General features: G+C 37.3%; 1 protein-coding gene and 1 non-coding gene across 9 annotated transcripts in view; both read right to left on the bottom strand.

The window, feature by feature from the left end:
* The window catches only part of UNC5D (unc-5 netrin receptor D), a 559,482-nt gene that overhangs the window by 237,201 nt on the left and 297,059 nt on the right, over positions 1-25,222 (bottom strand). For all 8 annotated transcript variants that reach the window (XM_074383881.1, XM_074383880.1, XM_074383877.1 and 5 more), the window contains exon 2: positions 4,777-4,995. In XM_074383881.1, coding sequence (XP_074239982.1) covers positions 4,777-4,995 — 219 coding nt within the window. The remainder of the gene's footprint in view (positions 1-4,776; positions 4,996-25,222) is intronic.
* LOC120361551 (U4 spliceosomal RNA) lies at positions 13,171-13,311 on the bottom strand. The gene has a single exon (XR_005577729.2). It is a non-coding gene; the product is annotated as a U4 spliceosomal RNA (small nuclear RNA).

Consider the following 25,222-nt stretch of genomic DNA (forward strand, 5'->3'; position numbering starts at 1 on the left):
CTGCAAGTGTACATTACTAAGAGGTATAGCCTTGTCTGTGCAAACACAGTAACTCATGTCAAATAAATTGTACTTTTTGCAGGAAAGAACTCTAGCTCTGGGTTTTCCAAGCTAAACTGCATGAAAACACCCAATCCATTTTCTTCTTATTTGAACTGTTAGATGACAGGGCCAAATTACCAGAAAGACCAAAGGCAGTTTGCAGCCTTTAACAACTGAAAGGACTTATTGCTTCCAATTTAGGAACACAAAAGATTCTGTGTCTACTCCAAACACTACCAGGTCCTATGCATTTCCTATGAGTTCTGAAGCCAAAATGCCTGTAAATAAAAAAAAAAAATATATCAAATTTCTCTAGAATTTCAGAAATGGAGAATATATTGTCCAAAGAGACATAGAAGTTACTTTTGACAGGACTTAAAAAATATGGACAGTACTCTCTCTCTTTGGTCAAATGTGGTCCCATTGTCCTTGGCTTCTCAGTGTCATTTACTCCTATTAGGCTGGGAGGGATTATTTTATGGATCTAGTCAAAAGCCATTAAGTCTGTAAAGGTAGTCAAGTCCTGTTCCCCAGCTCTGCCTTGGAGAACCCAAGGGAGGTAATGCATCTATGGTTCAATACCTGAGGCCATTTTGTTTCCAACTTAAATTGCACTTATGTATTGGTTCAGGGTATAGTATCTCCACTCATCTTGCTCTTGTTTCCACAATTCTACTATTAATACAGAGCTTAGGAAACATAATTGCAGTGTGTGGTACATACTGATTTTCATTAACTACACAGAAGAAAACAGTTTAGGGAGAGGCATTTTCTTCGCATTGATTCGATCAAAATGACTTGGAAGGAAAGGTTGTGCTTATTAAGTCCTTTTCAAAAAGGTAACTGCTAAAATTTAAATTCTTTCTCAATAGCATATTTAAAAAAATTGGTATATAATCTCTTTAGATTTTATCATTTATGAATTTTCGAAGTATGTGTCCTTTATTGGCTTTTTTTTTTTAATCAAAGTGAAGAGGAGATTTCTACATGGAAGTAGAAAATGTAATCAACAACACTATCCACATGACATGGAGTTGCCTAGCAATGCTAGGGGAATAAAAAGGGGGAAGCAATAACAAAACAGAATGTAGTGAAATTACAAGAGGGTGCACTGTTGAATTGGCTTGCAATACTTAAAGAGGTCTTTATATGAGAAAGGATATAAGATTTTTCTAGCAGTGGTAAGAGAAATGGCTGATCTTTTTTCAATGTTCTATCTTTCATTTGGAAGTGTTTACCCAATGGGATTCTGCTATTTTGAGTTCATTGCTGGGCAAAATCTAGGACAGAGATATCTAATGATAACGTACAGCCCCAGTGAGCCACTGGTATTTGAGTCCTTTTCAGTGGTACTAATTGAGCAAAAGACACATGAGCATTTCATATTCTGTCATTGTTTTGCAGGCTTCTGCTTATATGGTAGATGTCATTCTCATGGTTGCCCTCTCCCAAACTCCAGTGTCTTCCTTTGAATTTTTAATGCCAACGTAAGGAAGACTGCTGTTGTCTCTGACTCAATCTCTCCCAGCACCAGGCCTATCCATCTAGGTCTCTCCTGGATCCCAGCCTTGGGAGTGCAAGATTGGAAATGTTCCTGCAATCAAGATTCAATTTGTTCTCTCCTTTTCCCATCAAAATGCCAAATCCTTCCTTCAAAAAGTAAACAGTATCGGCCATCCTGGAAATATCTATCATTGCTTTCTCTAAATTTTCGTCTAACAGTACCAGAAACATGACCCATCTTTTACAAAGATGGAAGAAATGGTCAGCAATAAAGAAATCCTAATGATGTATGTATAGGATTATACACTTGAGTGACTAAAACCCTAAATAGATTCATAATGGAAAATGATGAGCCATGTACGTGTACTTCAATCCTTCCTTATGTCAACAAGAAAACTTGTCAATATTTTGATTTGGGAGAAAAGTATATAAATTTGTAAGCAAAGGTGGCTGATGTTGTTGAAGAAATTCACCTGAAGGAGCAATCAGGAGATCTGGTTCCGAAACAGCTATGCCATGAACCAATTGTATCTCTTTTTTTTTTTTTTTTTTTTTTTTTTTTTTTTTTTTTTGAAACAGTGCCTCGCTCTGTTACCCAGGCTGGAGTTCAATGGTGTGGAATTGGCACACTACAACCTCCGTGTCCCAGGTTCAAGTGATTCTCCTGCCTCAGCCTCCCGAGTAGTTGGGATTACAGGCACCCACCATGACACCTGGCTAATTTTTGTATTTTTAGTAGAGATGGAGTTTCACCATGTTGCCCAGGCTGATCTCATACTCCTGACCTCATGATCCACCTGCCTCAACCTCCTAAAGTGCTGGATTGTGCCCAGCCTAATTATGTCTCTTGACTCTTAAGATTTTTAAAGTATAAAACAGGGCTACTTTATCACTAAGAGCTGTCCAGTTCTTACATTTAGATTCTAGGATTCTAAGCATGCTTTGGTCTGAAGAACAAAATCTCTAAATGGGGCACTTTGCTTCTTCTTCCTCCTCCTAATTCCAATTTGGAATGAATAGGGAATTATGATAGGGTTTTAGGTGTTTCTCTACTTTTGGTGTTTTGAATTTACAGTGCAATCCAACAGTAGCTGAGAACTGTGTAATGATTAGTGCTCTTTCTATACATATAAATAAAATGTTTAATTTTTGGCTTTTTTCTTTATTCACAGAGTTTTACCCACAGATCTTTTTGAGATAATTTTCTCCTTTTGCTTTAGAACACAGCATGCTCTTTCCTTCTTTGCTGGAGGCTGACACTCCTGTTCCTGTCTTCTGAAGAGGTCTATATTTCCAGGTCTACTTCCTTTCCATATTGCCCCTTCCCCTCTAACAATTCTTCCATCTACATGGCTTCATTCTTTCCTAATGTTCCCCAAATCTACTCTTCTACCTCTAATTATCCCAAGTTCCAAATCTACATCTCTTCATTATATACCATAAGCACTTGAAATTTAGCTTGTGAAAACTGTGATCTCAGATTCTTCTCCTTGTTAATACAATTACTTATATTCTGGTTTTATTTCTGTGCCCTCACACCCCCCAATTCTTGAACCAGTTCTTATCTTCTCTCATCTGAATTACCCAAGTCTCTTAGCTTCCTTGTTCTGGTTTCTGCCTACCAACTTTTCTGCCAGATTCATTCTTTAAAGCAGAGCTCCAGCCGTACATCAATATGATCCATCACCACAACCAAAATATCGATAAAACTATGAAAAGTACTCTACACTCTTATTCGAGGCCTTTCATGCTACTGATTAAACTGAGTTTTCTAGCTACTGGCTGTTATTTTTGTAGATAAATTTTATATTTCAACAAAACCAAATATTTTGCTGGAAATATACTAAGCTTTCTTCATTTACTAATATTTGTTACCTTCAGACCACTAAAACTCCTCTCTCCCCCACATAGTATAGCATCTATTATGCCCATTTGAGTTACATATACATCAATGTTCTTTTCAACCTCTATTGAGTCCACAATACCTTTACTGATAGTCCAAATCTTCCATAGCACCAGAGTCTTGTCTCCAGATATTTATCTTAACTTCATCTGCACTGTATTTATGGGTATATTTATCTTATCTCTATCATTATGTGTAAAGCCCACCTATATGGGCTATTATCTTACCTGTCTCTGAACACTCTGAAAGGCCTACCTTGTTATACAGAATATCACTGCTATATAGTTAATAAATTAAGCTAACTTGAAACTTCAGTTATACTGATGTTTTCTGACTTATTTAAAAATCTGAGATCTAGTGAGCTGACCAAGTCAAATAGTTGACCAACTAAAAAAAAAAAAAAAAAAAAAAAAAAAAAAAAAAAAAAAATCAATAATCTAACATGTGAACAGATTAAATATTTTCTGAGAAAACAAAGTTCAAAAGCATAGATTGTTTCTGTCAACATTAAAATATAAAAGGGTATATACATTTTGAAGGTTTTGAGTCAAATTATCTCACTTTGACATCCAGAGCAAGCACTTAGTTTACTTAATCTCTTTGAGCCTTAGTTTCTTCGTCTATAAGGTAATAGCATTACCTACTGCAGAGGGCCGTTGTAAAAACTGAGCCAGATAACAATGCATGTCAAATGCTTAGATAAAGCCTGTTTTACAAGTGAGTGCTCAACATGCTGTAGCTAGTATAATCATAATGTCCATGATCACCACTTATCAGCCAAATTCACCAAACTAATAACGTAAACGTGGTCCCACAATTCTTTCATATTCGAGATCCTGCTAGAATATGGTAACCTAATTTGGGATCTGCCACTATAGCCACAGTCAAAAAAACTAAAAGAGGACTCAAAAAACCACCAACGGTGGAGAATAAAGTGCAAAGAATAAAAATCTATGAAAGATTATCAAAACTCAAATCATGCTGCTTAACAAGGGGTTTGATGCAAGAGTCAATATTTGTCCTCAAAAATATTCACAATTCTGCAAATGAAAACAGTGACTATAAGAGTATCAACTTCCATACAAAATGCAATGTTTAAAGTTATATATAGCCGGAAGAAAATGCCTCTGCATTTTATTGGAAGAGACTAGAAAGGCAACTGTGAAGTCGTTTGAAGAAAGGATCACATCTTATATGCCAAGAGTGATTTAACTATGACCGCATTTACACTAGGCGATGAGGGGTGATTTCTAGTCTTTCCCAGACACATAATCACTGGAGAATTTGAAGAGTTGCTATGGCTGCTTCTGAATGCTGCATGCTCCTACCTGAGCTCTCATCCAGACTCTCCTCAGAGACGTGCTCATTCTGATGGACCCACTCGCCGTTGCATTTGAAGAATATCTGCATGGCTGGCCTTGCTTTGCACCTGAGTGCAATAGGGTTGCTCTTAATAATATAAGCATCATCTGGCTCCTCTATGAAATGAGGCAGTGTCCCGGGGGCAGATGGGATGGATTCAGGAAGGACTTCGCTGTTGTCAGTTCCTGTGAAATCAAAGAGTACATCAGAACACAGCCTATGTTGACAGCACATACATCAGGACACAATGGCAAACCCACATCAGTGTTAAGAATCTGTGATGGAGAACTTTCTACTGTATTAATAAAGCATGCTTGTAGAACCTATGTAAGTGAATTATCTTCTAGAAGCTGAACTAAGAGGATATGGCGCCTCCAGCTAGGCACGGCTTCAGCGTTATTGGTCAAAGCATAAGAATGAATACATCACTCAAGTTTCCATTTTGAATCTGAGCGTCTTTGCATCTGTGAGGTGAGAGACTCTGGTGAATGGCTACATTAAAGGGTCACTAACAACCCCAACCTTCTTCAATATTTTGAAAAAAAAAAAAAAGGTGAGAATAGATGTTGTTCTCCCACGCATGTATGTGAATGATGACAGGGAAGATCATAGAGGATACTCAGCCATAAAATATGGTCAAAAGATTCCAAATGGTCTGCTTTCTTTACCTATGAAACTGTGGAGATTGACTGGTAATCCATCTTGGATCTTGGATAACTCACCAGCTCACTGCCCCTTCAAAGGGGATGTGATTCCATTCTGCTTGCCTTCAGCTCACCCTCTGCCCCCAGCAACCTTCCACCATATACGATGGACTGCACTACCAAGGGTGAGAACTAAAATCACTAATAGCTCTGATCCTATAGCCAGTAGCTATAATTACATTTCAAATGAAAAGAACAAATTGTACTCTCTCCTAATCTCAGGAAACTGAGGAAGCAATATAAGAAGGGAAGAGCAGGAGGCAAAACTGTACCTCCTTGTTTCTTCATGCAGTCAGCAAACACTTAAGTCCCAGTAAACTGCCACAAAATCAAAGGCAGCAGGGTCTGATTGCTGAGCACAGGGAAGAGGACAAGGGGGAGCGGCATCTTGTACCCTCCAAAGGCCATTCGACTGTAAGACCAAAGAAAGCAAACATTTCCAAACCAAGATTAACTCTGCCCTAGAAATGGGTGTTCCCATTGAGACCAAGTCAGTCTTTAGGATGAAGTGGAGGACAACAACCTAGTGAATGACTGGAAGAACATTCTCACTGTGATGGTTAACAAGGCGTGTCAACTTAAACGTATGGAAGCATGCAAAGTACTGTTCCTGGGTGTGTCTGTCAAGGTGTTGTCAAGGGAGAATAACACTTGAGTAGGTGGACTGGGAAAAGCAGACACACCCTCAATCTGGATGGGTACCATGTAATCAGCTGCCAGCGTGGCCAGAATAAAAGCAGGCAGAAAAACACGGAAAGACTAGATTGGTTGAGACTTCTGGCCTACATCTTTCTTTTGTGCTGGATGCTTCCTGCTCTTAAACATTGGACTTCAAGTTCTTCAGTTTTGGGACTTGGACTGGCTTCCTTGCTCCTCTGAGCTTGCAGATGGCCTATTGTGGGACCTCACCTTGTGACTGGGAGTCAATACTCCCTAATAAACTCTCCTTTATATATACATCTATTTTATATTCTTTACATATATATGCATCTGTTCTATATTCTTTATATATGTATCTATATCCTTTATATATATATATATATATATATATATATATATATATATATATATTCTATAGTCTGATGTGTGAGAGCTTATTCTTTAAAGCTCTCTAGAGCACCCTGCCCCTCTACAGCAACCTGACTAATGCACTCACACATCAGATCCAGCTCTCCTGAGAGAGTCTGGGAAAAAGGGTGCATCTTGTCACCTAACCTGGCTTTCTGCATGCCATTCATGCAGCTTTGACCAGAGCCTCCTACTATTCATGCTTAAGTCATCAACAACCCAAATAAGGAAGCACTGTCAATGGTAAACCTAATTCATTAAAAATAGGAGTAATTTTCTGACTTAATTTTCTGCCTAGGCCTTTTAAAGTGTTGAGATTAGTGGCTCACACGTGTAATCTCAACACTTTGAGAGGCGCTAGGCAGGCAGATCACTTGAGGTCAGGAGTATGAGACCAGGCTGGCCAACATGGAAAAAACCCATCTCCACTAAAAATAAAAATACTATGCAGGTGTGGTGGTACACCCCTGTAATCCCAGCTACTCGGGAGGCTGAGGCAGGAGACTTGCTTGAACCTGGGAGGCAGAGGTTGCAGTGAGCCAAGATCATGTCACTGCCCTCCAGCCTGGGTGACAGAGTGAGACTCTGTCTCAATTTAAAAAAAAAAAAAAAAAAAAAAAAAAAAAAAAAAAAAAGTAATGTTCTATTTAAGAACTCTAGGAGGAATTTTCAAACGTAAATAGAGGTACAAAGGCTCAGACTTCAAGAGGAAGAAAATAAAACGAGACTTAGTAAACAGCTCCTAATGACTGAGAACACACATACACAGTTTGCCACTGCAACAAATTAAATGTAACTGTAACTTGATTCTTCCAAATAAGATTTTTTTCCCCATTAAATACATCGGCTTAAGGGGAGAAAAAACAGCCTCACATAACAAAGAGTTTAAGATACTATAAGCCTTGAAATGTATTTGGAATGAAAAAGCTAATTCATGTAAGTAATTGTCAGTCAGCATCAAAAAATTGTAAAGCAAGTATTCTAAAAAGGGCAAACAGTTTATGTCAAAAGTACAATAAAGTCAGAAAATAAAATGTGTATATGTCACAGGGAGTAAGAGGGGTTTCAGGGTAGAATCTCAGATGTGGTTTTAAAAAAATATTTTAAATTATATTTAAATGAATTTCATAAATCACATATTAATTTGTTTTGTTACTGAATGCTTATGCCAATTTCTATCTTCAACAAATACCAAGTCCCTGCAAGCTTTAGTAAATCCATACATTAAAGGAAATGACAAAAGTATTAAAAGATTTTATATGAGCATCAACTGCTTATACTCCCATCAGGGGCTTTAGTTCTGTCCGATTCATTGTTCCCTAAAAGGGTCACTTGATAAAACATAAACATATAGTGGTAGGCTGAGCAGACAGGTTCAGACGTGCAATTTGAATGATGCATTTTTGCTTAACTAGTAATAAGGCATGAACATGTCTATTTATCCGGCATACATAAATGCCAAACAAAAAAAGGCGCCAGATCATATAATAGATCAAGTTTTAACCATTCAACTCACAAAACACAGAGATATCTAAAAGCAATTAGGTTCCCGTCCTCCCATTGTAATAAATATCCTTTAGATAAAGCAGCATGCTCAGCCAGCAAACAGAGCAGAAGAGTAGAATGGAAAAGCCGAAGGGTAACTGTCCAAAGTACCCAAGGATCCCCCTTAACGATCAGTTAATCTTAGACCAGGCACAGTAGCTCTAACCTGTAATCCCAGCACTTTGGAAAGCAAAGGTAGGAGGATCACTTGAGTCCAGGAGTTTGAGAACAGCCTGGGCAACATAGTGAGACCCTCTTTCTACAAAAAAATTAAAAATAAAAAATTTCACTGGGTGCATGCCTGTAGTCCCAGTTACTTGGGAGGTTGAGGTGGGAAGATTGGTTGAGTTCAGAGGTAGGGGCTGCAGTGAATTGAAATCACACCACTGGCACTCAAGCCTGGGGATGGGGGTGGAGGAGGGAGGGTGGGGAAGAGGAAAGAAGGGGAGGAGGGAGGGAGGGGGAGGAAGGGAGGGAGGGGAGGAGGAAGGGAGGGGAGGAGGAAGGGAGGGGAGGAGGAAGGGAGGGGGGAGAAAGGGAGGAAGGGGGGAGAGGGGATGAGGGGAGGAAGGGGGAAGAGGAAAGGAGGGGAGGGAGGGAGGAAAGGAAGAACGGAGGAAGTGGGGAGGAGGGGAGGGAGGAAGGAAGAGGGGAGGGAGGAAGGGGGGGTGGAAGGAAGGGGGAAGGGAGGGAGGGAGGGAGATCCTTTTTCAGAAATAAAAAAGTATCAGTTAATGTTAATGTTCAGAGAAGGACAAAAATGGTAGAATGCAACATTACATTTTTATTATTGCATAAATACAAAAAGGGCTGGGACCCATGAAAGTAAGAAACAAAGGAGAATGATTTGTTAGAGTGGCATTGAGAAGTTGAGGGATTGATTGTATGTATATATTTGTATGCACATCACTGTTTATTTGTACCCTTCTAACAAATAAGGTAGGTGAAAATAATAATATATTTGCTTTTTTTTTTTTTTTTTTTTTTTTGCTTTGTATAGTGAAGTGCTGGGAGTGGTTAATGCCTATCTCTATACCTGGCCCCACCTTCCCACACCCCAAGTTCCACACTGGGTCAAGTTCTCATTCCTGGTGCAGCAAAGCCCTGCCCGGCAGGTGGCTTCCTTCCAGCAAGAAGGCTGAATCCCCTCAGCAGGCTGCCTCTCCAGGACACCCCTTCCTCATCCCAAAGGGCAAGGAGTCACCTCCCTCACCACACACCTGCCAACCATGCTTAGCCCTGCTCAGTAGTTTAGAATTGAATTCTTCAGGAGATTGTCAATTCTTTCAGTAAAAAGGAAGGGTAGGCAAGGAAGAGGAACAAGAACTGAAGTGGAAACTTTTAAGGGGCTTATACATTGCTGACAGATTCTATTCTTTGGGACAGGGTGAGAAGAGGTCACTTACTTTAATAAATAGTTTTATGCAAGACTGCATGAACGCCTTTCTTCCTTCAAGATAAATTTATTTATAATCTCAACACATATGCCACAACTCCACTGTATAATTCAGAGAGAAGTCTGAAATTGTGGTAGGACAAATGGCTGGTGACTGATCAAGCCATCTGCCTCCTTCCACACCACATTCACAGCAGAGGCTAGAAAAGTCACACACTCGATGACCTTCTTGCAGGTCAGCATGGTCAGGTAACACTGGTTTAGCATGTGAGTCATGAACAGAAGCTTCTGTGAAAGCTTGTATTTCCCTGATAAAACACAGTAGATGTGACCAGTGTTGGTGGCTCACTTCTGTAATCCCAACACTTTGAGAGGGAGAGGTCAGCAGATCAACAGATGTCAGGAGTTTGAGACCAGCCTGGCCAACATGGTGAAATCCCGTCTCTACTAAAAATACAAAAATTAGCCAGGTGTAGTGGTGCGTACCTACCTGTGATCCCAGCTACTCAGGAGGCTGAGGCTGGAGAATTACTTGAATCTGGGAGGCGGAGGTTGCAGTGAGCCAAGATGGCGCGACTGCACTCCAGCCTGAGTGACCAAGCAAGACTGTCTCAAAAAATAAATAAATAAAAATAGGTGTGGCTGGTACTGTCCTTTCTCCTATTCCTGCCTCAATTGGAGTTCAGGAAGCAAAGTCCAACAGGAACACAGAAGTCCCAGCACAGATATCACCGAGAGCTTTAACTAACACCAGGAGTCATCCACTCCCAGATAATACATTACAGTTTAAAAAAAAATCCCTACTTAAAGCTACTGAGAGATTTTCTGTTATTTGTGGCAGAAAACATTCCTCACTGATACAGCTGCATCTTCCATCTTACACAAAGCAAGCACTCCAAGCTTCACTTAATTAAATTCTAATGCCATCAGCTGTTCAGGAAAGATCATTGGTAGATTAAGAAACACGGAACCTCCATTAGCAGAAAGTCAAAATAAGAGCTGCTGTTTACTAAGTAACTACAGATTATGGTAATAAACCTCCTACAGTGATTTGGTCATTTAAGAGACACGAACTCTCCAAGGTGAGTGTCATTGTGTATCTGAGGATATGTGTTAATTATGCACCTTGTCTAAGGCTGCAGTGACAGTAACGCAGGTCTGTGACTCCAACCACCTCAGGATTCCACTGTTTCAGAGGAATGGACCCTTGTAAGTCTGATATTCTAATTTAGTGAATGCCTGTTGTAGAGTAATGGCATGTAGTTCATAAAACCAAAAGATGAGACAAGGCGTGGCTCGAGACTGTAATCCCAGTATTTTGGGAGGCTGAGGTGGGTGAATCACGAGGTCATAAGATCAAGACCATCCTGGCTAACGTGGTGAAGCTCCATTTCTACTAAATTACAAAAATTAGCCAGGCGTGGTGGTGCACACCTGTAGTCCCAGCTACTCAGGAGGCTGAGACAGGAGAATAGCTTGAACCCAGGAGGTGGAGGTTGCAGTGAGCCGAGATCATGCCACTGCATGCCAGGCTGGCAACAGAGCAAGACTCCATCTCAAAAAACAAAAACAAACAAACAAAAGGATAACAAAAGATGATATCAAAAGACACATTGTCTGTGTATCACCTCTTTATTTACAATAAATATGACATTTACCTTAAAGACCATTTGGTTAACCTATCAGCTGGATGATGATTCCAGATCAGGATGGATGTGTTAGGAACCCATCCCAGAGAAGGTCTTGAGAAAATAAGTACTTTTGAGAGAACAAGTATTCTAACAACTGTATTTAACTGACCAGACATCCTCACCAAAGTTAGAGGTAAGCAAGGCAAAGAATAATTGTTTGAGAATAAATTAAGAATTTTTCTGTGTTTCATTGAGAAACAAATGTTTATTTTAAAGCAAGAATATTTAACAATTAAAAACCAAATTAATATATAAGGAGGCAGTGAACATCAGCAAGTAAAATAACTGGGTCAAAGGCACTGCCATTCTATCAGGGTTAACCACAGTAAACTGCCTATATTTGATCATCTGATGTGTTGTATATGTAATGCAATCGGGCACACTGGGGACCACAGTCATCCAGAATTGGGATTCATAAAATCCTTATTGTTTAAGTGAAGGTGAGTATCAAAAGGTTTTGAGACTTTCTAAATTATTCATATACTTTTTTCTTGAGATGATATTACTTTGAAATACATTTCACTTTCTTTCCCCTCTTTGGTCTCCAAAGTATGGTTGTCTTTTCACTACACTGGTATTTGTTTCAAATTGTGAACAGGGAACATACCCAAAAGCAAAGACTCAATCTGCTCAAACTAAAGAACTTTACATGAGAATCAAATAACCTGACATGGTCTGCATTAACTCTGTGACCTTGGGTGAGTAACTTAACTCTGAGGTTCCATTTTTCTCATTCACAAAAATGGATGATTAAAATCTGTTGGTGTTTTGTGATGTTAAAATATATGTAAAAATAAAGTGATTAAATGTCACATACATATAATGTGCCACTATGACCACAACCTCCAGCAAGATCCCTGTGTGGACAAAGTACAGTATAAAAAGGAAGGAATTACAGTTATCATCCCTATTATTACCATTCTCCAACATATTATCCTAACATTTATGTTTTGATTTTCTGATTGCTATTATTGTTTTCATCTTAGAGCCTTAGTGATAAGGACCATTGCCTATAACACTTCCTTATCATTTGCCCCCTGTAGCTACATTAGTAAAATTCTGTTAGGTCAAAAATTCTGAACACATGCTGTGAAGCATTTATTCAATAAACATGCAGGGAAATGGTTACACCGTACACCAGGCACATGGCTATCTTGCAAAGCAGGCTAATACACAATGGGTTTCCTGTTGGCCAGATACCAACACTACTGGCTTTAACAGGCAAGCAGTTAGTAAACATAGGAGATTTCATAATATTCAAAAGTCCTTCTCACTGCAATATGTAAATAGAGTAAGGCTCTTTAGAATTAGCTCTTTAACTTCCATTCATTTTCTGTTAGTGTATTGGTCCATGGCAATGTGCAAGTCAGAGCAGAAAGCCATAGCACGGAAACCAAGTTATATAATCTAGAAGAGAATACAATAGAGCCAGGCTCTCTGCTTTTGTTTATGTAAATGTGACTTGTCTCCATATGGTTACTTAATTAGATAGGGGATGCATTTCACCCATTTAACACAGAACAGCAGCCGGAATTTTACATACCAAATATTTAATGCAATTTATGAAACACAGATTCTTTCCCTAGGCCCCAATATAAGTTTTTGTTTCTTTTTAACTTGAAAACTCTTATGCTTTCTTCCTAACCTGTAATAAAAATGGAAATGTTTGATATCAATGCATTTGCATAGTTCACCTCACCTGTGCCAATCTTATATATTACCATACTTAGACATTATTTCATCGAGCGGATCATAAATTGTGCAGAGTGACAGATGGAAAACAGCACTTAAGACACAAAGAAATCAAATAGCCATTCTTAGTTCTTTAAACAAGGAACTTCAAATTTCAGTAGACCCTACAAAAGCATAGTAATTATTCTCCAATTTACTACAGTTTAATATATTTAATGTTTATTATTTTATATTTTTTGTACTTTTAATTTTTTCTTTATTCAGTCTCCGTGGAGACTGTCAAAAAATGCCAGTTCCGACTATAATCCAAGTCGGCATGGTGAGGTATCAGGAAAAGTTTTCTATTAGCAATAATCGCGCCTCGGATGAAACTCACTGGCTATGATACTGCCACTGCGCAAAGGCTTTTTTTTTTTTAAACAGACATGTGTGCACACCTACTACGATTAGACAATGTTCTAGGTACTAGGGATTCAAAGATGACTAAGGCATAGTTACTTTCTGCCAGGAGCTCACAGACTAAAAATAGAGATAAATAATAACAAACCTATGACTAGCATGCTTACAGTAAATTGGAAATATATGCCAAGTGCCAAGTGCCATGAAGTACAGAGGAGAGAGACTATCTGTCCCTGGGAGAGTTTATGGCAGGCATCACAGGGAAGATTACCCCTCAACACAGTCTGGATATATGTCATGACCAACTGGGCAAGCTGGAGAAGGTGTTCCAACAGCGGGCATGCCACATGCAGAGATAAAAAGGTAAGAGAGAAACTGTAGGAAGTGTGGGATGGCTGAAACATTACATGCTATGAGTGCATGAAAAGGCATTTGAAAAGTTAGGTAGAGCTAAATATCATCTTCATTAGAATGCACATTTTAAAGAGTTTGAGATCTTATTAAACCATTGGTCTTATGTGGGTCTGTTAAATTAAGTTTAGACTAAAGCTGCCTCCTCACATATTTTAAATTATGCCTAAAGCCAACGGTTCACATCGTGTTCAAATAAGATAAACACTGAGCTGTAACTGATCTGGCTGTTTCTAAACTTCACTTCCGTTTTCTAAACGTCACTTTCCTTTTCTGTCCATAAATCTTCTTTGACCATGTGGCAGCCTGGAGTCTCTCTAAACCTATTTTGGTTCAAGGACTGCCTGATTCACAAACAGTTCTTTGCTCAATTAAACTCACTTAAATTTAATTTGCTTAAAGTTTTTCTTTAAGGAATTCTAACATCTCTCTTTTCTGCATGCCTTGAACTAGGAACTTTTAGAGATTCAGACACAGAGCAACCATCAGATTACAGAAAGAAAGCTGTCTTGGCTTACAGCATGAGCCCTAAGACCAGTTTAGCTGTGCATACTTTGAATGCAGGAGAATCCATGCTGGTCCTAATACACAGGACAGTTACTCTTTCAGCCACACTAGCACAGTTGACTAATTTCCCCAAGAGGGCAACAAGGAAAAGTTTTGTTTTTCTGATTGTTAATTTAGTTTGAAACCATCATTTTAGCTTTCACTTAAGTAATCTCCAAGACTGGCCTCTCAAATTAGGTCTAAGCCAGAGTCTAGTTACGATGACAGGTAGAGTTTCATCCCTTAATGGAAACATACAGTGATTTAACCTGAGTCACTTGTTCCCATTAAGAGTTTATCCAAAGAGATTTCGAAGTAAGATGTCAAATTTAATCCAGGTGTTTTCCTCTGGGTTGTTCAATGTTGGAAATTATATTAAGTTTTTATGCTTTTTCTCTTTTCAGGTTTCTAGAATCAACACATAACCAAGAAACAAACACAAACACACACACACACACACACACACACACACACACACACACACACACACCTGTTTTAGTGAAATAATATAAAAGGCTTCATAAACTATGGCAATTCTAGGTTTCACTTCATGGTATGTAACTTTAGTATATTAAAATCCACATATCAGGGAAAAACAAAATATAAATGTCCTCAGGAAAAAAAGAAAAAGAGTAGGATAAGATTTATAACAATTGTTCATTTTAAGATGTAAAAAAGAATATTTTGCTGAGAATATGGAGATGGAGTTTATAAATTATTTAATTTCTTCCCCAACAATGGATACATTTGTATATGAATATGTACCACTAACTAATTTTCAAATTCATCTGAAAACCTAGAGGAATTTAGGAAAGGTTTTGCTTTCAAATTATTATCGATTTCATTTGTAACTGACAGTTTTCAAGAGTAAGGCCATTCATAGTTATGGAAAAATGGTTGTTTTAATGCAACATTGAATGACAGAAAACCAAACAATCAAATGCCATTCTCATATTTTTCATTCTTGGAAAATTACCTTTCAGGAAGAGCTTTATGTTTTATGTTCTGCACACTAACAGCGAGGATTTTCAATCTTTTTATGACAAAAAGAATAAAAGAGGGAAAACAAAAGTGTAAGGAACAAACATTAAATTCTCTTTGAAAGAAATACACTCCTATTAGATGTCAGGTCACATATAATCTCAGACTGTGGCTATTTAGCTGCATATCTCAAAATGTAAACATAGGCTGATTTGACTGAAACGTGGTTTGATGGAATTTTTTGTGTGTGATGTGTACACAGGCAAAATAGGGTGGAAGATCACTTTAGAGAAAATCCAAACTGACTCTCCTCTCTCAGCAGTCATCCAGGCTCCTTCTCAGAGGCTCAACAACTTGCCAACAAGTTCTAAGTCACAGGCTCAGGATAAAAACCTCTTTGCAATGACATTCAGAACAGCAATGTTTCATTATGCTGAAATGTTTGATGGAACACAAAATATTACATTGACAGCTGAACTTTGCGTTATTACCTGTTGAGAAATTTTGCCTTCCAAAATCTTGGAAAGTATCTTTTATGGTGATCTTGTAACTTGTAAACATACTATAGTTCAACATAGTGAAACTGAAAATATAGTTTTTAACGTTGTATATTTTATAGAGAAAATTACAGTTTCTACGACATTATAGTAAAATACATATACATGTTAAAAATATTTCTACCCATTGTCACCAAATTCCCAAAGACCAATACTATTAATAATTTGATATAATTTAATACAGTATCTGTTTCAGATGTATACTTAATATTTAGGTTGTGTATACATAGAATACACAAATATATTTGTAATATGTGATCTCATTTTTTCATATTATCTCCTTGTAAAACTAATTCAAATGATGGCAGATGTGTCAGTGTTGATCTACTTCTTTGCTATTTAACATTTAGTTATATCCAAACTTTAGCATTATATTGATACTATAATTCTCCACTTATTGACATCCTATCCAAATTTATGTCTTAAGTAACATTCTTTCTCTGAAGCATCACTGGGTTCCCTCAAGCTAGAACCTACATATCACTTACTTCTCTCCCATTCAGCCCCTATATCCAATTCATCACTAAACCCTATTGATTCCTCCCCCTCTAAATATCCTTCAAATTCAGCAATTGCTCTTCATCTTCATTCTTCCTATGCTTGTCTGAGTCACCACCATTATTCCCTTACATGACTAGAATGGATCCTTTTTCTCTTCTGCCTTTGTTCCTGCCCGCCCTCCTTTCATCCTTCCTACACACTGCAAAGCAGAATGCTCTTTCCAAAATGCAAATTCAAACATGTCATTCTGTCTTGAAGTTCTTAATCCTTTGGATAAAATTATTCAGCCTTGTCAATAAAATTTCTTATATATATTTTTTTCTAGCATGATTGACCAGGCCTTTCATGATGAGATCCCTGAATTTATCCTTAGCTTCAATGCCTAATCACTTCACCACCTGGAAGCTACAGGGACTGCCACTCAAATATTTTAGGGATCTAAGTGCTCTTCACCTGGAGCTCACACATCTGTTTTTCCTTCTGCCCTATGATACAAACATTCCCCCCTCTTTTGCTTTAGCCAGTTCTTCTCCTTTAGGTTCAGCTTAGTTGACACATCTTATTTAAGGCTACCAGAGTCCCCCAAATCCTAGATTGGTTACATTCCTCTTTTTTGCCCTTCCAGAATACTTTGCACTACTAAACAACTATTCATGTATACCAATGCCCAACTACTCATGTATGTAACTATTCATGAATATCATGTATATCTAGACTATAGGTTCCATGAGAGAAAAGGATATGAGACCCTTTACTATTTATTTCCCCAATGGCTAAATAACTCTGCGACTCTACATGTGTTTGTCGAATACATTTAAAAAAAAAAAATGAAGCTATGAAAAAACATTGTGACCATCATCTATGCAATAATATGTACTGAGTGAAAATGATGCATTATCAGGTGTCTTTTTGAAATTTTATTTATTTTACTTTTTATTTATTTAAGACAAGATCTTTTCCAGGCTTGATTGCAGTAGTGCCATTGTAGCTCACCGTAGCCTGGAATTCTTGGGTCATGTGGTCTTCACACCCCAGCCTCCTTAGTAGCTGGTACTATGGATGTGTTACACCATGACCAGCGAATTATTTTCACTTTTTATAGAAACATGGTCTTTCTGTTTCCCAAAATGGTCTTGAACTCCTGGTGTCAAGTGATCCTCTCACCTCAGCCTCCCAAAATGTTAGAATTATAGGTATGAGCCACCATATCCAGCCCTAAATTTATTTTCAAAAGGACAATGCAAATTGATGCAGGCACCAGCATTACAGAAGTTGACCATGTTTTCTCACCTCACCAGATTTGAATATATTTTTGACATATTTGTTAATGGATAAAAGTATTAATTGCTTAATATACATTTTCTGATTACTAGCAAAATTAAATATTAAGTCATATTATCAACTATTTTTGTTTACCTTCTGAATTGTTTGTTCATATTTTGATTTAACATTCATGTTTTACACAGTTTTAAGAAGAATGTAGCTGTATAATATCTAAAAAGAAGTAGAACATAATTTGAATGTATATATTCCATTGTCTTAGCATCAAGGTCTTAAATGATACCAATAACACCTTGCTTTTTGTGTTATTTCTTCCAATTCATTAATTCATTTTTGACCATATTTTTTAAAAGAATTTTGGGTTACAGCAATCAAGAGATGAGTTTCACTATTCCAAATGCAACAGAATTTTGATCAGAATGGGTACCTCTAGACAAAAGGTCTCGTGCAGGGAATAACATACATCTTTAAAAAATAAAAATAGAAATTAATGCTTTATATGGATAATTCATAAAAGAAACGGGATTTGTTTTCTGTTTCTTAATGAGATGACCTTTTCACAACGAAGTCCTTCTTCTGGAAATCGCCTAAGACACTGATGCAAAGATGAAATCTTTTAATTCCTTTGTTATTTTTCCTAATACACAGATTTAGTTGAGCCTGCTGTGATGTCGTATTTAGTTAAGATTGACAATAAGCCACATGGTACTAGTGTCCAGCAACAGAAGCCATGCCCTGATTTGACAGTTATCTGAGATGTGAAACTTTTACAACAGAGGGGGCTTGGTTCCCTTGTCCTCCTTGGAGAAGAAGCTAAACAATGTCAGAAACAGATTTATACCAAGTTGTATTTGAAGCGCAAAATATTGTTCCTCCTGTTATTTTTTATCAAGAGGCAACCTGCTACAGGGAAACAAATGTGGACTTTGGAGTTAAGACAGAGCTAGATTCAAGTCCAGGCTTTCTAATTAGCTGTGTGATCTTAGGCAAGATAGCTAACCTACCTTAGCTTCTGTATTCTCCCAGATAGAGAATATCGAACCACAAGGCTATTGTGTGCATTCAACAGCTACATGCAAATAATCTTGGATATTGCATGGCATATAATAGGTACTCAGTCTATAATAGGATATTGTTAACATATTAATTAAGGAAAAATTAAGGGATGGATGGATGGTGAAGGATAGAACAGAAATAGCGTTGCATCCTATGGATGCTAGAGCAAGAGCCCAGTCAGCTCAGCAGCACTCCAGGAAATGCATGAGTAATTTACATATTTTTTCCTTACAACACAATATCTGATGTTATAACCTAGTAACCAATTCTGGGGAACTGGATGCTCTTGAAGGGTTAAGACTACTTGACTTTGCCATAATGTGTTGGGTAAAGAGCTTTATGTACATCACTTGAAGACCTGCTGTTGTATCTCAAGAATTTGGCCTTTGACTTATGGAGCTTAAACCAACAACAACAACAAAAACCTGCTACATATTTGAGCAGCTTAGTATTACCTAATCAGCTTAATAGCACTGAAGTGAAATCTGGTATGCATACTGTCAGCAAGAAGAATGGCGGGGTGAAGAGCACCCTAATGGAGTAAGTCTAATTGCATTATGTGATTTAATTATTTAGTGATCTCAGCACCCTACCTCCATGAACAAATGAAAAGGAATCACACAATCATGTGCATATTGCTAGGCCATTATAGTTTGCTATTTATCATCAGTAGGTTGAGAGCTTGCAGGTGTCTATGGCTTATAGCAAGAACTTAATTTTGTTGGCACCCAAGGTCTGGGTCAAGAGACCGGTAATGACCTGTATTATTACTGCACAGGTTTTGAAATTAAAAGAAACAACCAACATTACTTGGTACTTTGAGGGAAGATATTAAACCATCAATCAAAGGGGGTCAGTGTGCCCTAAGAGGAATGAGTCATTCCCTAACATTTAGAGGTAATTTCCAGAGCAAATATGTAAGAGTTCAGAGAGTTTCAAAATTTTCTTGTTAGGTAAGTAGGCATAGAAAGGGAAAGAAAAGAATGGATATTGATATCATTACACTATATATATATATATATATATATATATATATATATATACACACACACACACACACACATACACACACACACATACATATACATATATAAATATTTTCCTATCTCTCAATCTTTTATTTTTTTATAGCCCAAATATATATTAAAACAAGTTTGACTACAGGCCTTTCCTGATCATATATAGTATCTTTGAGGATTTCAAATATTAAATTAGAGAAAGGACATTGTATATCCCAGGAAGAACCTATTTTGTGATACCTTTACTTAAAAATGGCCCTGAACATTTTTTGGATACTATTTTATATAAATGAGTAAACAGTTACTTTGAATTGATCGTGAAGTAAATCTAGAACCATCAACACAGTATTTCTCTAGCAGAAGACCAAAGTAAATGTAACTTATTTTGACTTTATCTTTAAGTACATCTAGAACCATCAACAGGTAGTTTCTCAAACAGGAGACCAGTGAAAGTGTTTATAGCTGATGATGCAATAGGGTTAGAATTTAACATTATAACTGCAAATTAGAAATAAGCACACTTGGTACCCACTTATGAAGACAATATAATGTCATTAAAAGACATTAAAATCCATGTTTAGACAGTGTTTAAAGTTGACAGTATGATTCAAGCTATGGCACAACAGTGTCAGGGAAAGCTGACCAACAGCATTATGACTTGCTCATCGTAAAAATCTCTAGATATATGCTACATTACCATTTCCTCCCTATAATTCCTGCGATCAAAAACTATAAAAGAAAACTGAGGCCTAGAAATTACTTTTGTCCATTGATAAATGATGATATATGAAATCAACTATGAAAATAGCCAGTTGTTTCTAGAATTCATGATAAACTTAACTGGGCATTGTTAAGGATTAAATGTTGAATCCTCCCACTTCTCATCACCAAATTAAAATGTTGAAAATCTGATGCCCAATGTGCTGGCGTTAGGAGGTGGGCCCCTTATAAATCAATTAGGTCATGAGAATAGTGACCATATGAACAGAATCAGTAAACTTAGAAGAAACAGGAGAGACTAGAAGTGATGGCTCACACCTGTTATCTCAGCACTTTGAGAAGTAGAGGCAGGCAGATCACCTGAGGCCAGGAGTTTAAGACCAGCCTGGCAAATACGGTGAAACCCTGTCTCTACTAAAAATATAAAAATTAACTGCACGTGGTGGCATGCACCTGTAGTCCTAGCTACTCAGGAGGCAGAGTCAGGAGAAAGGCTTGAACACTGCAGGCAGAGATAGCAGTGTGTCGAGATCAAGCCACCATACTCCAGCCTAGGCGACAAAGTAAGAGTCTCAAAACAGAAACAAACAAACAAAAAAAAAAAAAAAAAAAAAAAAAAAAAAAGAAATTTTCCAGTACCTTTATCTTGCACTTCTCAGTCCCAAGAACTTCAAGCAATGAGTTTCTCTTGTTTAAGCTACCTAGTCTACAGAATTTTTCTATACTGGTCTGAACTGATCATGACAGATATGCCTCTTTCAGGAAGGAGCTCTGGAATACAATGACTATCACATACAAATAATTCAAATAAAAACAATCCCTATGGGATCACCTGCTGTATACCGCACTGGCCAGACAAGGAAATTGCTCTGGAAGTACTTGAACATAAAGAAATTAGGGAAAATCATAAAAGTCTCAATTTGGAACAAAGAAGAAAAAAAAATGTAACCAAAAAGTCAGCCTGCAATTCTTACCATTCAATGTGTTGGAATATAAGTGATAGGTGTTAATTTTCTTTTTAATCTTTTTTCTGACTGATAGTGCATTACAGAGAGAACCCCATTATAAAATGTGACGAGAGCAGAAGTAAAGGCACACAAAGTTTTGACCTATGATGAATACAAATAGTCATTTACACATTCATTATAAAGAGGGTCAAGGAGGAAGGCCCTGTGCCTGCAGCAGATGCAGTCAGGGATGGTACCCAACGATCAGATCTATCAATAGATGACACTTACTGAAGCACATGGGGCATTTATATGCCATTTTTTTAAATGGTGGAAGGCATTTGGATACTCAGAGGAAACTCATATATATGAGATAAACATGTATCCCTCCTGGTTAATTAATCTCCTTTCCTTAGATGGCAGAAAACAGTTTTTTTTTTTTGTTTTTTGTTTTTTTTTTTTTCCAGATGGGGAAAACAATCAACTCTTTATCTCTCAATATTTAAAATGCTTAATGCTTGCAAATAATTCTGGAGAAATTAAAATGTTACCATTGGAAAAAAGAAGAAAAGAAACAATTCACTCTTCTATTTTACCCTGAGAATGTGGTCCCTACCTCTACCCCACACTAATCCCAGATAAAATGATTATGACAGCTACAACAGCAACTCAGGTGGAAGAGGCCACTGATCTAGGAATCTGCTTAGCTTTCAAGGTACAAAATGCTTTGGAGGCAGTGACCATGTGCAGAACAGGTGAGATGGATGAGGTGAGTTCCTGCTATTATTACAGCTGCAGTGTCCAAGGACTCATGGAGCCACTTTCTGAAGAATGTGCAGCTCTCCCCATGACTGCAGAGAACAAGGCAAGCCTTCAAGATAAATGTGGACCCTGGGTTTGGTTGACGGTCTGGGCCTGTTGCAAATGCAGATGACTAGTTTTCTACTAGAAAGTAGAAAATGCCATCCTTCAGTGAGATTAATTATACATCAAAGTAATGTTCTCAATTGGTAACCATAGACTTAACAGTAAAACTAGTAGAACAGAATCATGTTTTTTCCCTTTGTGTCACAGAGAATGATTTCACTGCTGGGCCAGTGTCACACTACAGTGAATCACAGAAGAATGTAATGCTTAATGAGCCAAATACGAAGATAATTATGCCAGTTATATTTGGGACACACACGAAATAAGGGACCATATTTGTAGATTCTTTATCAACACTCCAGGGCAGGGAGAGAAAAGATGATTTTCTTTTTTAACAGCTGAACTGGATTTTACTATGACTAAATGCTGTTGAAGTAACACATGGCTTTTCTGCACAATTAAAAAAAGTTAAAGGAGCACATTCCTGATTTCAGATGATACAATTGGAATTTTTGATTGCTCTGAAACTTCAACTAGATTTTATCCTCATGACCTTCAGAGGAATAATCAGGTCTATCGTTTCTTGAAAATGTTCTACTTACACCAGGGTATCTCTGTATAGCTGCTTTTTCAAATTGTGAATTAATGTTGTAGGTTAACTAATACAACAGGTCAGGGATGGTGGCTCATGCCTGTAATCCTAGCACTTTGGGAGGCTGAGGTGGGAAGATTGCTTGTGTCCAGAAATTCAAGACCAACTTGGGCAGCAACGTAGTAAGACCCCCATTCCCACAAACAATAAAAAGTTAGTGAACAAATAAAAATTTGTTCATTAATGTGCTAATGCTGATGAGAACTGATTTATCTAAGTACATAACAACCTTAGAGCAGCTACTTAAAATATCATGTAAACTTTTAACAATTTGGAAAAGTGGGTATCTAAAAGTGGCAGTGGAAACATGCAGCTCTAGCTACTTGGGAGGCTGAGTTAGGAAGATCACTTTGGTCCTAAATATCGAGTCTGCAGTGAGCCAAGATAGTACCACTGCACTCAGTGTGGGCCTGTCTCAAAAAAAAAAAAAAAAAAAAAAAAAACAAAAAAAAAACAAACCTAATACAATGGTACAATTGTAATTTTTAAAAAGTAGTTCCTAAATCACAAAAACTGTTGAAGAAATACATCTAGATCCATGTAATAGACTTTATTATATTGTTAGATATCAAAGATAATTATTGATTGGCAAACAATGTTAATCAGGCTTATTCAAGCAAGTTTTCAGAGCAAGGGTACAAATCAATATTATATTATGGGTTAAAAAAAGTGCTTAAGGAAAAACTATAGATGAATATTAGGGATGTCTTCATTATGGAAAATGCAGAAAGGAACAGAGTGGTCCAAATCTATTTTCGGAATCATTGCCTATTAAGGCTAGAAGAGATAGTAGAGATCCTCCAATTTCATATTTTATAAACAAGAAGACTATCTTCTTAGATACTTAGTAATTTGTCTAGGTTCACTGAAGTAGTTAATAGCACAATGGAGGTAAAGGTTCTAGGAACACAGCTCTAAGAATTCTTCCTATCATATAGTAATAGAGATTCGAGTGAAAAACATCTGACATTTAAACCCAAAGTTGCCTTAAATGTTTTCTTCTAGATGAAATGTCCTCTCTTTGCAAAGATAGTTCACAAAGTAAAAATATCCCAAGGCATTTTGGCAATTGGTTGAAATCACAAGCTCACTGTAATCATTTTCATAAACTCCTAGAGTTCTGTGAGGGCTCCTCTGATCAGAAAAAGGGCAAATGAAACATATATCTTTGAGGGAATTTAGATTTGGCTTCACATGAGAGCTCATCAAAGACCAGGAGAATTGAGTTTAGATCAGATTACTGCTAAGTAGGTGAAGAACTGATTAGAAAAGTGATTCCCCAAATCAGCTTTTAGACATCCAAGGACAACACCAGTTATCTAAGCCACGGTAACAGAAATTATCCAAAAAATACTGAGCAAAATTAAAAAAAAATTAAATGTTAATTTTAGAATCACTAGATATTTTACAAAAATGGTAGGATGAACAGGGGTTGTGTATCAATTTTTTTGATGGGAAGCATGGTGTTAAGAAACCTAAGAGTTTGGATGCACAACCAACCATGTGGTTTGGGCTGTTCCTCCAGGGATCTTAAGTTCAGTATCTGAGGGAGGCACATAAAGCCTGATAGCTGATCACTGCTCTAATTTATAAAAATGTTCTGATTAAGGCTGGGCTATAGAGAATTTGTTCATTAAGGTGCTAATGCTGATGAGAACCGATTTAGCTAAGCACGTAACAACCTTAGAGCAGCTACTTAAAATATCATGTAACCTTTTAACAGTTTGGAAAAGTGGGTATCTAAAAATAGAAAAACAAATAAAAGAGGTCACTAGGAACACTTTGGATGGAAGAATAATCTTCTAACCCAGGATCTTATGATCTTTTAAAATTCAATTGAAATTCCTACCAAACAATCCATCAAAGGGCTGGAGATTACAGCATTAGGTTCAACTAACTGCTTGTCACCTCAACAGGGGGCCTAACAAGGCAGAAGCCTAGAGGCCTGAGCATTTTGAGGACTCCTGTTTTGTTTCTGTTGAACTTAGGCACTTCTACAAAAATCAATTATCTCTTATGTTATTTGAGACACTGTTTCTCTGTCATACATCAGCCAGTCTTAGAACATGATCCTTTTCATGATTTCCTAAAAATATAAAAATTAAAATGCCCCGACTTACTGATTACACAAAGTCTTTGTTGAATAGCAGGATTAATTTAACATCCTTAGTATTGGAAGGCATTTAAGTGGTAGACACATAATTTACACTGAGTATCAGATTTTCATTTTCATAAAAGTAATATGCCCACTCATTTTCTTGTTATTTTCTCTCACCTCTCACACTCATCCACTCCTCCTCTGCCTCCTCCCTCTCAAAAAAGTTTTTAAAAACCTTGTTGTTTTAGGAAAAAAAAATGCATTCCATTTTCTGATCCAAA

This window comes from Saimiri boliviensis, chromosome 13, assembly GCF_048565385.1.
Source record: "Saimiri boliviensis isolate mSaiBol1 chromosome 13, mSaiBol1.pri, whole genome shotgun sequence".
NCBI classification, from domain to species: Eukaryota; Metazoa; Chordata; class Mammalia; order Primates; family Cebidae; genus Saimiri; species Saimiri boliviensis.